This window comes from Chenopodium quinoa, unplaced genomic scaffold, assembly GCF_001683475.1.
Source record: "Chenopodium quinoa cultivar QQ74 unplaced genomic scaffold, ASM168347v1, whole genome shotgun sequence".
NCBI lineage: Eukaryota > Viridiplantae > Streptophyta > Magnoliopsida > Caryophyllales > Amaranthaceae > Chenopodium > Chenopodium quinoa.
The window spans coordinates 1,206,029-1,222,110 of record NW_018742309.1 but is presented as its reverse complement, the minus strand read 5'-3'; the positions used below and the strand labels follow the sequence as shown (position 1 = coordinate 1,222,110).

Sequence of the window (16,082 nt, the reverse complement as noted above, 5' to 3'; positions counted from 1 at the left end):
AATGCCTTTTTTTTAGCTACAAATAGTAAGAATTGCGCACTTTGCTACTGTCCAGGAAAATAAGACACTGAGCATCCACACTCTACACTATATTATACCCCTTGCTTCATTCTCATTTCATTTGATAGACATTGGAATTTCTACACACCACCACATAAAACAATATAAATAAAAATATAATTATGTAGAATAAAAAATTGAAAATTGACTAGTATAACAAAATCCAGATTTAAATCTTGCAGTTGATGTATATGTCAAGAATGGCTTGACAAATGTAGATGTCAAGAATTAAGACAATAAAACCTAAAAAGTCTTTTTTACATCAATTAAGAGGAAGAGTAAACTCACAATCATCAAACCATTACCCAAACTCATTAATATAGCATGAATCAATCAAATATAGTACTACCAAAATTAATTATATACTAATGCTAAAATACAATAATACTACCATCAAAAGCTAAAATCCACTAAATAAATCTTTCCAATTCAATTCATACAGGAACATCTCCATCAATTACTCATAAATAAACAACATACCTCAACTTCAATTCTTTCAAACCCGACTCGCAATTTCAACTTCATGCTGCAACTCGCGTTCTTCCCAATTTTTCGTAGAACCTTTACCAACCTCCATTGACAATACTTCCTACCAAACAACAAACAATGACTTAATTATTTTACAAACCCTAATTTATCTAAAATCTTCTAGCCAAACAAAATTCCCACTTCACTATACTTGATTTCGAATTCAACCGCCGCTTCGGGAAGTTTTTGCCGGAGTTTTAACAAGATTGTTCACCGCATCAGGTTTCCTCGTAATTTCTCTCTCCCCTTTTACACTCCGGCGCCAGGAGATTTTTTTGCGGGAAAGGGGAAATAAACTTACCACCTGGTTCTATTTTTTTTTACCCTACCCTTATCCCTTTTACCTTTTCTATAAACATTTGCCTTTTTTTAATTTGCAAAAAATATTATTTTATTGAGGTATTGGGCAAGGGAACCCTATACCAGGTGGTGGACTATGCTTACTCGATAAATAAATCTTTTTGCAATTCATCAAAGACGAAAAAAACACAAAATTTTATATGTGGCTGGCCATCGTGTGACCAACCATTGTGGGAGTTACTTTGTTAGAGCTATAGGGGTTACTCACTCGGTTAGGGGTTACTTAATCAGTTAGGGATTACTAAGTCGGTCATAGATTACTTGGTCGATTAAGGGTTACTCGGTTAAAGGTTACTCATCGATCAAGGGTTATTTGATGTGTCATCTGACGGTGTGGCTAGCCGCACACAAAAATTGCTGCGAAAAAAAAAAAAAAAGAATATGGCGGAAATATTTTAACGAAGAGATATGTGTCATCCCAATTCCCAAATACCCTTTGATTGACAAACAAATTGGGTCCAACCTGAAACAGCCGCAGCACCCATAACTCGGCGCCTCCATTCTCCACCCTCTCTTCTGTGTGCCGCCATAACAAACTCAATGGGCTCTGCTAAGAGGAAATCAATAGATGGAGAAAACCCAACAATGGGGTCTAAACCACCACCTCTTAAAATGATGAGAGAAGATAACAACACTATTGCTTGCTTCCATGACGTTTCATACCCTCAAGGCTATGTCCCTCCTTCTACCAACTCTTCAACCTCTACCCCTGCTAAGGAATTCCCCTTCTCCCTTGACCCTTTTCAGTCTGAAGCTATCAAGTGCCTTGAAAATTGCGAGTCTGTTGTGGTAAGGGTTTTTGCTGAATTTTTCTGGGATTTTGCTGAATTTTTCTGGGTTATTTGTAAAATGTTCGTTTGATTTTTATGACTATGTTATAGTGATAATTTGATAGTATACTATCAAGTGCTTCATTAGAGTGAGTTTTCAAACTTACACTCTCCTGTTGATTGTGACATAGTACTTTGTTAAGGTTTAGATATTTGGAGCATATATGTAGTTTATTATTGTTGTATAAATTGAAATTCCTATATACATAGTATATAGATTAAGGAGTAAAATATCTACAAAGGGGTGTTAATGTCATCCATAGATCATATACATACCCTTTTGGAGTTATATAATTCAATTTATCAAAGCAATAAGCAAGGTCAGATGTATAAAAGGGCGGATGGGGATCAAAAAGTTTAAGGATGTTTAGTAAAACATCAATTTGTCAGAGGGTGGGTGTAGAGGCAATGCATAGCTTACCACATTGCAAAAAATTATCTTAACTTCTTATGTAGAAAGAAACAAGTATTGATACTACACAATTGCATTCTTATCCTTTCAGAATTAATGTTCACAAGGTTTGAAATTTTCGACAAATAGGAAGGCTGTTGATGATCTTTAGGCTGATGAGGAATATGTTATGTAACTTTTTAATCTAATCCAGTACACTTAGGGGGTGCTTGGTTCAAATAATTTTGGTACGGGGTATGGGTTTAGAATAGGTGAAACCCATACCTAGTGTTTGTTTAAGGAAATTCCAATTTTCAAATCCATACCTCAAACCCACTAGGCATGGGGTTTAGACACTTTCGAGGGGAGCTATACCATAACTTTAGGTATCAAATGAAAGAGGAATGCTCATTCATAACCAAATGCATAGTATTAATTATCAAGTTACAACTCCCTACCATCTTTATTTCATACTTGATTCCTAACTCATACCATTTTGTGAACAAAAATGCCCCCTTTGTAAGATCATCCCATGATAATCCCTTTGTAATAGTTGTTTTTATCTTTCTTCGTCACTTATTCGAATTGGAGGTCCTTTATCTCTCCTTTCATTTCTATATATTAATGTTAGCTGATTTTAAACACACTTAAAACAGTGGAACAAACTAATAAGAATAATTTTAGTAGAACAGTGTATTATAAGCATTGATAAAAAAAAAAAAAGAGACAAATTTGTTCAATTAAAATGGAAAGGAGGACAAAATATTTGATCTGAGACAGAGGGTGTGCTGCTTTAAAAATTTGATAAATGCTTAATTGCATCTCAGAATAGGTGGACATTTTTTTTCCGGGTGAATTTCCGTTGAAATTTTAATCTTCCACTGGTATTATGACTGCTTGTTGGTATTATACTTGCTACTTTAGGTGGAGCCGTGGAGGTTCCCCTTATTTCTGTAATGATTGTTTTCTGTTAAAATTTGAGTTGCAGCGTATTAACTTATTCTTGATATTAGGTGTCAGCTCATACCTCAGCTGGAAAAACAGTGGTGGCTTCATATGCAATTGCTATGTCGTTGCGGAACAAGCAAAGAGTCATATATACTTCCCCTATCAAGGCTCTTAGCAACCAGAAATATCGAGAATTCAAAGAAGAATTTTCAGATGTTGGTTTAATGACAGGAGATGTCACCATTGATCCTAATGCTTCTTGCTTGGTAAGTTGTTGTTGGCTACGTGTGGCAGTTGTATGCTTGTTGTCTATAATATTTTATTTTAGGTTTCTAAATTACGTCAATGTGCAGGTGATGACAACAGAAATCTGGCGAAGTATGCAGTATAGAGGATCTGAAATTGCAAGAGAGGTTGCATGGGCAATATTTGATGAGGTTCACTATATGCGTGATAAGGAACGAGGTGTGGTATGGGAAGAGAGCATAGTGATGGCTCCAAAGAACTCTCGGTTTGTCTTCCTATCAGCAACTGTACCTAACGCTAAGGAGTTTGCAGATTGGGTTGCTAAGGTGAAATATCTGCCTGTATTTTGATGGATTTCTATGTGATCCTCGATTATTTTTGTGTTAAGTCTTAGTGTCCTATGTGAATGTGGTATGGTATTATTCCTCAATTTTGGTATGTTTTATATCATATTGCACAAGGATTTAGGCTTATATATATGATCAGTTTCTCTCTTGCTACGGATACTAACATTAAACCCTAGTTACTAGCTTCCTATTGCACAATTTTTTTTTTGGGTCAGATAGGATATTGGGTCATTAGTGATATTTCATGGAGACTAAATTGATATATGCTGTTATATATTAATTTGTGTATTTTACCAGCTTAAAGTATTTTTTTACTATGGTTTTGCCACCAGTTAATGGATTCATGGATGACGGAGGTCGTTTAATACAAAACAATATTTATATAGTTCAATTTTAATATCAAATTCGTGACTTACCACCTTAAAAAAATGTATTTTGATTTGCCACCAATGGATTCAAGAATGGAATCTGTTAAATGGTGGGAAAATAAAATAATTTTTTTTTAAAGGTGCTAAAATGTAAAAATAAAATTATTCAAGGTAATTAAATCCAAAACCGGGTTTTGTAAGGCGGTAAAAGTAAAAAAAAATCCTATTATTTAAACGAAACATCAAGAGCTTTGAATATTTACTGCATTTGTTAAACTTCTATCACTCTGGATACTCTCTCCAATTTGAATCGAAGTTGAAAAATTCTTTTCACAAATCTAAAAGGATTTATGTTTTTATCTTCGTCTTATACATTCATCTACATACTCAATAATGTCTTGGTCTGGACTTCTTAGAGCCACTTTTTTGTAGAGTAATGAAAGTCTACTATGTGATTGAATATCTGAGCTATAGCTAAATGTGATTATGCTACATAGTATAGTTCACTAAAAAATCCTTGTGATGTTGAACTTCCACAATTACTTCACGATGGCTGAATGTAGTATTGCTGATGCAGGTTCACCAGCAACCATGTCATATTGTATATACAGATTATCGGCCAACACCGCTTCAACATTATATATTTCCTTCAGGTGGAAAAGGCCTGTACTTGGTGGTGGATGAGAAGGCCAAATTTCGTGAAGATAGTTTCCAGAAAGCCTTGAATGCTCTTGCCCCTGCTGCTGAGGGTGAAAAGAAGAGAGAGAATGGGAAGTGGCAAAAAGGTGTGGTTGTTGGTAAGTTGGGAGAAGAAAGTGATATCTTCAAGCTGGTGAAAATGCTTATACAGCGTCAGTATGATCCTGTTATATTGTTTAGCTTCAGCAAAAGAGAGTGTGAATTTCTCGCCATGCAGGTAAGGAAGCCGTACTAGTTATCACCCTCTTCAGTATATTGAGATTGAACTTGACTGCTTGTAGATTCTAATTTAAAATACTACCTTTTATATATTTTGATGTTATGTTAACTTGCTACGTTTAGCTTGGGCATGTTGGGTCACTTTTGTCAAAACTTATGACCTCTTTTTATGTCTCTGTTTGCTACCTAGAAACATTATTGGCGGCTTTGGATTTATTGAAATTTCAAACATGTGTTTATGCTATAGTTTTTAACTGGTTATTGATTTTGTGCTAATTGTTGCTTTTACTATTTTAATGCTAGAGATACTCTTCTATTTCTGTCATGCAAGAATAACATCACTGTTCTGTTTTCACTTTACTTATCTATTTGTGTTCTTCAGTCTTTGCTCTTTTGTTGTCTTTTAGATGGCAAAGATGGATTTGAATGGGGACGATGAAAAGGCGAACATAGAACCTATTTTCTGGAGTGCGATGGACATGCTGTCTGATGATGACAAGAAGCTCCCTCAGGTTACTGCATATCTGCTGTTTAATTATTTCAATTCTTTATATAGTACTTCTGAGTCTTTAAAGAGTACTCGTCTTTGAGAGAAAAATGAACAAAAAACTAAGTATCTATTTGTGTTTTGAGTTGCTCTTTTTTGCAAGAGCGTGACTTATCTCTTATATTGTTTGGGCTCTAATCTCGTAACGATTTTTTTTTCTTCTTAAATTAATAATATGAAAACATGGCATTGTGATTCCTAAATATGAAGAAACTACTTTCTCCTCTGAATTAATGCAAGGATAAAAAAAATTTCGATAATAGATGTATGCTTTATGAGGTCTAGTCTTGTCCATCCGCCTTTCACCCTATGCCTAAGCTTCAGACATCTATTATCACCATGTGCACATCTAACTGATTTAAAATGAGTTATTCTGCAATTGTGAATGTGTTTTTTGCATTTACTTGAATGTATTATACTTCTTCAGTGGGAGTTAGAAGAGGGAAAATCTGTATAAATTGTGTTCAAAACTGTTAGATGGTAATCGTTAGACTAAGGAAAGATGTTCATTAAATGATCTTGAACATAGGTTTAAAATCTTTCCTGCTCATTGGGTGATCATCCCTTGGGTACCTCAATTTGCTTAAGCAAAGGTGTGCATTAGGCAAGATTTTGAAGCTTTCTTTTATGTCTTTAATATTCGATTGCTGTTTTCTGCTTTACTAAAGCTAGTGTTACTGTTGCTCATTACTTTATTAGTTTTAAATTAAGAAGAATTGTGCCTTAGTTTGCCCCTCTAGTCTTGCTAATATTTGGTTACATTGGTTGCTAAGCCTTGTGGTTGAGCATTTTTTATCAAAATTATTTGGGACAATCTTCAAGTGTTCAACAAGAACAAGAGGTAGACATCCAGCTTTAGAGGATACATTTGAGGCTTCAATCTGGCAACTTTGATGCATGAAGTGAATTGGAAAAACTTCAACTTGCTAATCTTAGATTGGAATCAAAACCTGAATATAAAGCTTCTGAATCAGTTCAATCCCCCCCTCCCCTTTTTATTTTTTGGAAAATATTGTAAAATTTGAACCTAGCCCTAGAACTTGATTTGACTTGGTCAAGAAATACCGACAGAATCTTATTGATAAACTTCTGAATCCAACTAAACCATGGTATAGAAATGAACATATAGCCCATAAATTTAGATTGACCAGCCCAAACCTGAACCAATAAATGTGTTTAACATGTCTATGTGAGGAGGATACTTTATGTAAACTAAGTCTTTAATACATGCAATAGCATTTTTCTTTCTCGAATGCAGTGTGCGAGGTCTATTTTGTATGATGAGGGATATCATATACTTCCTCAGTACTTTTAATCGCAACATTTGGAGTTTTACACTATCGCACACACTCCTTTGATCGTCTTTTGTGATTTATATGGTGGAAAAAATAGTCATGTAGGATCTTGTTAGATTCGTCTCGAAATACATTTTCATAATATAAACTTTTTATAATTTTTATTACAATACAACTTATGATATTTAAGTTGTAAATTGCATTGGCAAGCGCGATATCCCCAACGTTGCGATAAAAAAAAGGGGTGGAAATACTATACAAGTGGCTAACTTTCCCAAATACACTTCTTCCCCACACCACTGCTATGTTTTGTCATTATTTTTAATTTGTAATACTCGTGCTTTAAACTGTTGTGTAACTCTTGTGTTCTTGATGTTGTGTAGGTTACAAATCTGTTACCTCTCTTAAAACGTGGGATAGGAGTTCACCATTCTGGCTTGCTTCCAATTCTGAAGGAAGTAATTGAAATTCTATTTCAAGAAGGGCTTATCAAGGTAAAATGGCACACATCATGCAATTTATGAATTGTGATCATGTAGAGTCTAATGGGCTATTGTTGTTATGTTGAACTTGGTGATTACTTGTGTAAATATTGTCTAAAAGATCCTATAAGGGTTTTTAAGAGAACTCTACGAGTGTTAAGATTTTTGAACTCAAATTGGATATTAGTATGTACTCCCTCCGATTTAATTAGTTGCTCCACTTTCTGTTTGCGGCCGTATTCAAATAATTGCTTCGTTTCCTTTGTTTTGGAAACTTTTAACAATATTTTACCATTTTCCTCCCCACTAGTGGTCCCTTCACATCATATTTTAATATTTTTCATATTCTCTCTCCTCCCCACTTATACCCTGTTACCTACTTTTGCTTTTTCAGATTTTTTTATTCTTCAAACCTCACTTCAATCATAAATTAATGTTTTTCTACTATTCCTCTTAAAACTCCGTGTCCAGAAAAGTGGAGCAATTAATTAAATACAGAGGGAATATAGAATTTCTTTACATGTTTGATCAACTTTGAGTACACCATTTGTACATGCTACTTTTTATTTAATGTTAATGAGTCTTGAAGAATGATTATTATGCGAGAATGCCAAATTGAATGAATTTTCTTCAGTGCTTGTTTGCAACAGAGACCTTTAGCATTGGTTTGAACATGCCTGCAAAGACCGTTGTGTTTACAAATGTCCGTAAGTTCGATGGAGATAAGTTTCGATGGATTTCTAGTGGAGAGTATATACAAATGAGCGGTCGTGCTGGTCGGCGAGGTATTGATGAGCGTGGAATATGTATTCTAATGGTGGATGAGAAGCTTGAACCTTCAACTGCCAAGATGATGCTTAAAGGGAATGCTGATAGTTTGAACAGGTATCCATCTATATTGCTTTTGTGGTGGTGGTACTTTGAGTTATTGTTATGTGGAGAGAATAATCTACCGACCTCACTGCATTTTGAGCTGACATAGTGTGTCTTTTTATTTATCTATCAAAGTACCAATAGTATCACAAAAATCATAATTCATTTGGATTGCCAAGGTCTGTATATGCCGGATAATTATTCATGAAATGTTTGTCCTGCAAATATTGTCTGACACCAATTTCTTTGTATGAAGTGCCTTTCATCTGAGCTACAACATGCTTTTGAATCAATTGCGGTGTGAAGATGGTAACCCTGAAAATTTGCTCCGTGACTCATTCTATCAGTTTCAAGCTGATCGTGCCATTCCTGATTTGGAGGTTAGTATTGACATCCTGGAATTTTTTTTAGTCTGAGGAACTTTTTTTTTCAGTATGCATGCTGCTTTCTAGTTTTTGACTTCATTTCTCTTCAGAGGCAAGCTAAACAGCTTAAAGAGGAGAGGGATTCAATTATTATTGATGAGGAAGAAAGCTTGAAGAATTATTACTCTTTATTCGAGCAATACAAAACTATAAAGAAAGATGTGCGTGATATTGTTTTTTCTCCCAAGTATTGCTTACCTTTCTTGCAGCCTGGAAGACTTGTATGCATTGAATGCACAAGAACTGATGAAGATCTTCCATCTTTCTCCATTGAGGACAATGTGACTTGGGGTGTCATTATAAATTTTCGAAGGATTAAGAGTGTTTCTGATGGTGGGTGACACTCATCTGCGCACTCCAATATATTTTTGATACCATAAATGACGTGTACTTTGTTTTTATTTTTAATATACTTTTATGAATGTGGGACACTTGATGATATCTTTTATAGCTAATATCTTTACATGAAATAACTTTTTTAAACAAACACGCAAAGTAAAAGAAAAGAAAGTAGCAAACAATTTTTTAATGTTTTAAAAATTTGTGGGGGATTATAGGTGACAAAAGTGTCTTGAAGTGTTTTCAAGTAATTTAATAGATATTTTTGGGATGGCTTTCTCTTGTGTTTGTATCATCTCTTTATCCTTTTCTGTATCCGTTAAGTATGATCTAGTCTGTAAGTCACCAGTTTCTATTTTATTAGTAGCTTGTTTGCTTATGTTTATAATATTCGTCAGATGAAGGCAGTAAAAAGCCAGAGGATGCACGCTACACTGTAGATGTTCTTGCAAAATGCATGGTGAGCAGAGAGGATGGAGCAAAGAAAACTACTAAAATTGTTCCACTGAAGGATTCAGGAGAGCCTATTGTAGTGTCTGTTCCACTTTCTCAGGTAAAATCACCTTTTGTTTATTAGATTTTCCTGTATATGTTTTCTTTCATGACTGTAAATACTTTTTACTTTAGCAAATCTACTATACTCGTTTTGAGACATAGTTAACTTGTTACAAGCACCCCCAGTTTAATTTTTGGAGCACTCCAACTGTTAAAGCTTGAATTCTAATGGACCGACTACACCAGGTTTACAATGTGAGTAGCATACGTGTGATTATGTCCAAGGATCTTTTGCCATTAGAGGCTCGAGAAAACACTTTGAAGAAAGTATCAGAAGTTCTGTCCAGGTTTTCTAAGGATGGAGTTCCTTTGCTAGATCCTGAAGAAGATATGAAGGTAGACTAATTGAGATTTCATCCCTTTTGCTACTTCCTATCAGCTTACTTCAATTTATGTATATCCTTCAGGTTCAAAGCAGCTCATACAGAAAGGCTGTTCGCAGAATTGAAGCATTGGAAAGTCTGTTTGACAAGCATGAAGTGGCAAAATCTCCTTTGATTAAGGAGAAACTTAAAACGTTGCATAAGAAGCAAGAACTTGCTGCCAAGATAAAGTCTATTAAAAGACAAATGAGGACGTCTACTGCATTAGCATTCAAAGATGAGCTCAAAGCAAGGAAACGAGTTTTGAGGCGGCTTGGGTAACATTTTTTTGTCTTTATTGGTCTAGCTCATTAGTGCTTTTGTGAAAAATTATATTCTCGCTGTTTTTAATACGTTAATAATATTTGCCCTTCAAACTTGATTTTCCCTAGCATCAAGAAAGAAAATTTCTTCTCTACGGTTAGACATCAACCTCCTTGTCTCTTACTAGAATACATGCATGTCACTAAGGTTACCATAACCTATCAATGGTGTCTTCAGATGATTTGCTGTCTTTCTAGTCTCTAAACATAAACATTCCAGCCATGATACAGGAGCTTCAAATTTTAACCTATAAAATATAAGTATCTAGCTTTACAATAAATTATGATATAATCTTATTTGATGCTGACTATCTGACAATGTTTTGTTCTGTTTGTGTTACGAATAGGTTAGTCTGAAATGCTCTTCATGTTCAATATGCTTACCTGATCTCTAGAGGCCACAAATTTGGTTGTTGCATTTAATGATGTTACTCCTCCCCCCACCCCCTCTCTTGCAGGTATGTTACCAATGAAGATGTTGTGGAGTTGAAGGGGAAGGTAGCCTCTGAAATTAGTAGTGCTGATGAGTTGACACTAACAGAGCTTATGTTCAGTGGCATTTTTAAAGACATAAAGTTAGAAGATATGGTGGCCCTTTTATCATGTCTTGTATGGCAAGAAAAACTTCACGATGCTCAAAAACCTAGAGAAGAACTTGAGCTGCTCTTTGTACAGTTACAAGATACAGCTAGGAGGGTTGCCAAAGTCCAGCTTGAGTGCAAGGTAGCTAGCTTAACAATCATGTTTTCTTTGCTTTTAGCATCCCCCCCCTCTTCTCTCTCTCTCTCTCTCTCTCTCTCTCTCTCTCTCTCTCTCTTACACACACACACACACGCGTGGGTAAAAACCAATACAAGCTGCATTATCATTATCATTGGTTGTTGAAGCTATTCCTCTCCACTTTGGCCCTTGTTCTTTTGAACTTTATTATTATTATAGGTAATATAGAAATAAAAGTATATATAACCTGTAAATAATCACATCTTAAATTCTGTTTGGATATGAAAGGAAAAGAACAATATTGATGATAGTTATTGAAAGTATCTATATTTTCGTACTAACCAAAAATAGATTATACTTATACATGTTACAAAATCAGTGGTGTTTAAATTAGAATATTTTAATGGCAAAATTACATTCATTGACACCAACTTTGGGGGGTTTCACATTAATTGACATCAACTTATATCACTTGTTAGATTGACACAAACTTGTTCCAAAAGGTACAAAAATAACATTAATGATATTAAGTGGGCCCACTTGCTACATAGTTGAAGTTTTCTTTATATAAATCATCTTAAGCATTCATAAATGAATTATGAAATTGTAATTTATTTTCATGAGTTATTTTTTTTTTTTAAAAAAACCAAATTAATAAAAGTAAAATAGAACCCAATTCTTCTCTCTCCCCTTTCTGAAGTATTTCTCATCTCTTTTTTTTTTTTTTTTTTTTTTTTTTTTTCCTGTTTCACTCATTTCTACTTACTTTCCCCTTAATCATCTTTCCTTAAAATTTGGTATCAATGGTTGATAATTTTTTGCAAAAGGAGACAATTTCATGAAGCTTAATTTGGTGTCAATGGTTTTAGTTCCTCTTCCAAAATCTTACAATGATAACTTTCATACGGAAATTAAAGCTGCCATAATCTTGTTTAATCAGTATCTCCATTTTCAGATCTTTGTTCTCATTTTTTCAAACGATTGATAAACCTCTATATCACGAATTATCAATGTCGTACCATTTTAAAAAATTCACATCAATTTGGACATCCATAGAGATGTTTCACATCATTCCTTCACTTCCAAGTAGTACTTATTTGTGGGAGAAGATGATGAAGATAAGGAAGAGTTGGCACTGGCAGAGAAGATGATTGAAGAACGAGGAGAGAGAAAGAGTTTTGGGGTTCGTTTCATGTTTTAATTTGGGAATTTACAAAAATAAATAAATTAAGCAGTAATTAAAAATAAATTACTGATTTCATACTACTTAATTCATTTATAAAATGCTTAAAATGATTTAATGTTATTATTATTCTTTTTTTAACAAGTTGGTGTCAGTCTAACAAGTGGTATAAGTTGCTGTCAACAATTGCAAAACTCCCCAAAGTTTGTGTCAATGAGTGTAATTTTGCCTATTTTAATTACCAAATTATCAAATCTGATGTATTTTTGAACTTAACTCATTTAGTTAATTTGTTCAGCATCGAACAAATTGAAACCTACTTTCACGTGTAAGGAATACCAATTTGATGACAAACTAGTAACCCTAACATGTGATAGTAGGTTTGTTGATAAATTTAAAGGTTGAATAGATGATAGGTTCAAGCAGAATAAATTGTGAATCAAGTAAATATTATTATAATGTGAGGAATTTTGGAGTATTGATTTTTACTGAACTATTCTGAATTTTTTTTTTCCTTGAATTGATTTTCTTTGAACTTGCTTTTCTGAATTGCTATTAAGTGATTTGGTTGATAATTTGCTTGTTTTATCTGATAAGAAGAGCAAAACCCTTAGAGCACTTGCTCAAGTGACTAATGTAATTAATTATTTTTTGGTAGTCAAATAAAAAAATTTCCTTTTAAGGATTACTGGATTAGTGAGAAGAAATTGATAAATTGGAAGTGAGAGAGAAGTGTTTTCCATTTGGACATTCCTGTTTTCCATCCACCTACCTGCCTCTCACCTCAAACTAATCCTCAAATGGGTTTCCTTATTTGATGACAATGGGATTGCCAATGCCCATGATACGTTATGCGAAGGCTTGTAGTTGGTTTTGTCTTAATGTTTGGGAGCATTTGCTGGGTGTTTAAGGCCACCTGTCTTGGACAGTGTAGAATTAAATTGCCTGGCTCTTCCTAGTTGCTACAGTAATCATTAAAAATGTTTTAGGTTTTTAGTTATTAAATTCATATTCTTGTGACATTGTTGAAAGTGCCAAAATGAAAATGTAGCCTGGCTAAAATTTTGTAGCTGCGATGTTCAAAAGATTATGTTGCAGTCAGATTTTCTTTTCTCAAACCTTTGGTTGTGCCTACTTTGTGTGCAAAGATTCTTAGTGCTCATAACACTTCTGTTTCTATAGGCTATTAACACTTTCTGTTTTATCCCGTTTCTGAAATTTGTGAACACTTTCACCTTTTTTCCATTTTTTCAAACCCCTTTTTCCTACACTCATCCACGGATCCACCCACTCACATTTTTAAATCTTCTTCATCTCTTTTTCCTACACTCACCATATCACATCACTCACATTCCATTTGCCTTTATGTGTTCAAACAGTGTATGTTAATAGCTTTAAGAAAAACAGGTAATACCACACAATGTCAAGCGTGGGACTGTGTGGGCAATTGAATGATGTTGTATAAGTGGACTGATTATCATGAATTGCATTTCAGCCAAATTAGCTCAATGTTTATTTGTGTCCATTTCATTTTTTATACGGGTTTCCTTGAAATTTTGTGGGAAATCAAGACAAAGAAGAAACATATTAGGCAATAAAACATGCACTGAAAAATGAAATTAAATTTCCCATCTTAAATTTGAAGAGAAGCTTTAAATTTTGAAGAGAAACTTTCTGATCCACATATATGATGGCTTTGTTTATTTTGGTACTGACCAAAAATTCCTCTTTGTACTTGGCTATTTGACATCATTCTTCTTTTTTAACGATAGGTCCAAATTGATGTTGAGAATTTTGTGAGCTCATTCCGGCCTGATATAATGGAGGCAGTCTATGCCTGGGCTAAAGGATCCAAATTCTATGAGATCATGGAAATTACACAGGTTTTTGAGGGAAGTTTGATCAGGGCTATTAGGAGATTGGAAGAAGTCCTTCAGCAACTCATTCTCGCAGCTAAATCTATTGGGGAAATAGAGCTTGAATCTAAGTTTGAAGACGCTGTCTCCATGATTAAAAGGGATATTGTCTTTGCTGCATCATTATACTTATAATCTCTGAACCATATTTGTCTTCGTTTGCTTGGTGAGATTTTTTGTAAAATTCATGCTCAATTTATGGATCTGTCCACAAACTTGAAGATTACTACATAGATTGAGCCCAATGCAGTTGACATGACATTTCCAACATTTTATATTAGGCGCATGAAAAAGAAGCCACTACGCCTTGGCTACAGCCCAGAAGTCAAGTCGAGAGCTTGAATTTCAGATGGAAAAAGCTACTCCAACATGTACGACAGCTCCAAGTAATGCAATAATTATAATGCAACACCTACAGACTAGAGTCGATTAAGAGGTGCTTCTGTTAACTTATTTGATGATCCATAGCCTACCAGAATCTAGTTAATCAATTTTGTTAGATTTTTAATTTTTAATTTGTACCAATACTAAACTTGATAATGTATATTCTATCCTCAAGGTGAATGGAATCTGTTATTGTACCGTTTTTGCAAATTTTCTTCCTTTTGTTGTGCATCATAACGCTCATCTTCCAGTCACTATCGTAACAACATCAAGACTCAGGATTTATCCTTTTGAGCTTTTCTTTTTGTTTCAGCAATCTTATGTGAAACCAGTGGTGGTTTTTTTTATTGTTGTTGAAAACTACATTTCTATAAGTTTTTAACACTTAATTTCTTTCATTCAAAATGTTCTCATCACTTTCCCTTTATTCTAATTTATAACAACATTTGAAATTTCCTCTTTTTTTTTTTTATTTTTTTATTTTTTATTTTTTTTTTAAGTATAAGATCAAAAACATTAAAATCCAAAATCTTCAAATTAGTATATAAACCATGGGGATTAGTTTATGGAAGTAAATAAAGTATATAAACCAAGGGATTAGTCTTAAAGGAACAAATTGAGGAGAAAAGACTTTAAAATGGTCAAAATATTCGTTATATGGGTCTTACACTCGGAAACTTGACCAGAATCAAAGTAAGAGATAGTAGTAAAATTAATTTTATGTCTATTATGGGTGGTTTTTAAATTAAAGTTTTAAAGGATTGTAAAATCAATGTGGTGTTTTTAAGAGTCTTAAAGTATAAGATATTGCATAGGTAGAATCTTATTAGGTTGGTTTCGATACGTAGATTCCAAAATATTTATACGAGTTTATTATAATACGTATATATATATATATATATATATATATATATATATATATATATATATATATATATATATATATATATATATATATATATATATATATTTTTTTTTTTTACAACATTGTAATACTCTATATGAACTTAAAAAAAAAAAAAAAAAAACCCTTAAATTGGTTATGCATTATAAATTTATAATTATGAAACATGCATTACTACTATTCCTTAACATCAGCTGAAGCCATCAATAGTGGAGCAGCGCTTTGACGTCGAGAGATGTTTAAGCAGGGAATGAAGCAGCGAAAGAGTAAAGCACTCACATCGACTATACATCCAAACAATCCTACTACAACATCGTTTTCGCTGCTCGGCTGTAACTCTGAGCTACCGGAATCGAGTATTTCATTCTTATCTCGATCTTGTAAGTTACCACCACTAGTATTAGTATCAGTAGTAATCACCATTTTCTCTTGGGATATACGAATACAATGATCATGGTTCTTGCTGGAGTTTGAAAATGGGTCGATCGAGTTGAAATAATCATCAGAATTATAACTCTCTTGTAGCTGTGGTTCAAGCCATGAAGGTAAGGGTGGCGCCGAGGGCTCAGCAGGATGGCAGAAATGGCATTCACAGCCATCTGGAGATGGTGGCAGCATCGGTGGTGATTGAGGAGGAGGAGGAGAATGATAAATGTATGGGTAGAAGTCATATTGTGGAGGTAGTTTGTGGTAAGACTCGTAATAAGTATCAATCTTTGTCTTCTTGCTTGACCAGAATTTGAGCTTCTTCATTGCTTTCTTCAACTTCATTTTGTTT

General features: G+C 34.0%; 1 protein-coding gene across 2 annotated transcripts; it reads left to right on the top strand.

The window, feature by feature from the left end:
- Positions 1-1,142: 1,142 nt before the first annotated feature.
- On the top strand, positions 1,143-14,689 carry LOC110687913 (DExH-box ATP-dependent RNA helicase DExH9-like). Of its 2 annotated transcripts, XM_021864567.1 has the most exons (15): positions 1,143-1,737; positions 3,183-3,383; positions 3,471-3,689; positions 4,656-4,994; positions 5,404-5,508; positions 7,222-7,332; positions 7,955-8,205; positions 8,450-8,573; positions 8,669-8,951; positions 9,356-9,510; positions 9,699-9,848; positions 9,920-10,152; positions 10,656-10,920; positions 13,873-14,182; positions 14,298-14,689. In XM_021864567.1, exons 1-14 carry the CDS (start codon positions 1,489-1,491, stop codon positions 14,149-14,151), a joined length of 2,964 nt encoding a protein of 987 aa, XP_021720259.1. In that variant the 5' UTR covers positions 1,143-1,488; the 3' UTR covers positions 14,152-14,182; positions 14,298-14,689. The 2 variants fall into 2 exon arrangements, with proteins under 2 accessions (XP_021720259.1, XP_021720251.1); XM_021864559.1 differs by having other exon boundaries at positions 13,873-14,689.
- The last annotated feature ends 1,393 nt before the right edge of the window (positions 14,690-16,082 follow it).

What these genes read in the sequence shown, in the direction of transcription:
- LOC110687913 (XM_021864567.1), top strand. Translation starts at nt 1,489, where the DNA reads ATGGGCTCTGCTAAGAGGAAATCAATAGATGGAGAAAACCCAACAATG. An exon ending in TTCAAGAAGGGCTTATCAAG is followed by an intron (nt 7,333 to 7,954) that starts GTAAAATGGCAC and finishes AATTTTCTTCAG; the next exon opens with TGCTTGTTTGCAACAGAGAC. An exon ending in AAGTCCAGCTTGAGTGCAAG is followed by an intron (nt 10,921 to 13,872) that starts GTAGCTAGCTTA and finishes TTTTAACGATAG; the next exon opens with GTCCAAATTGATGTTGAGAA.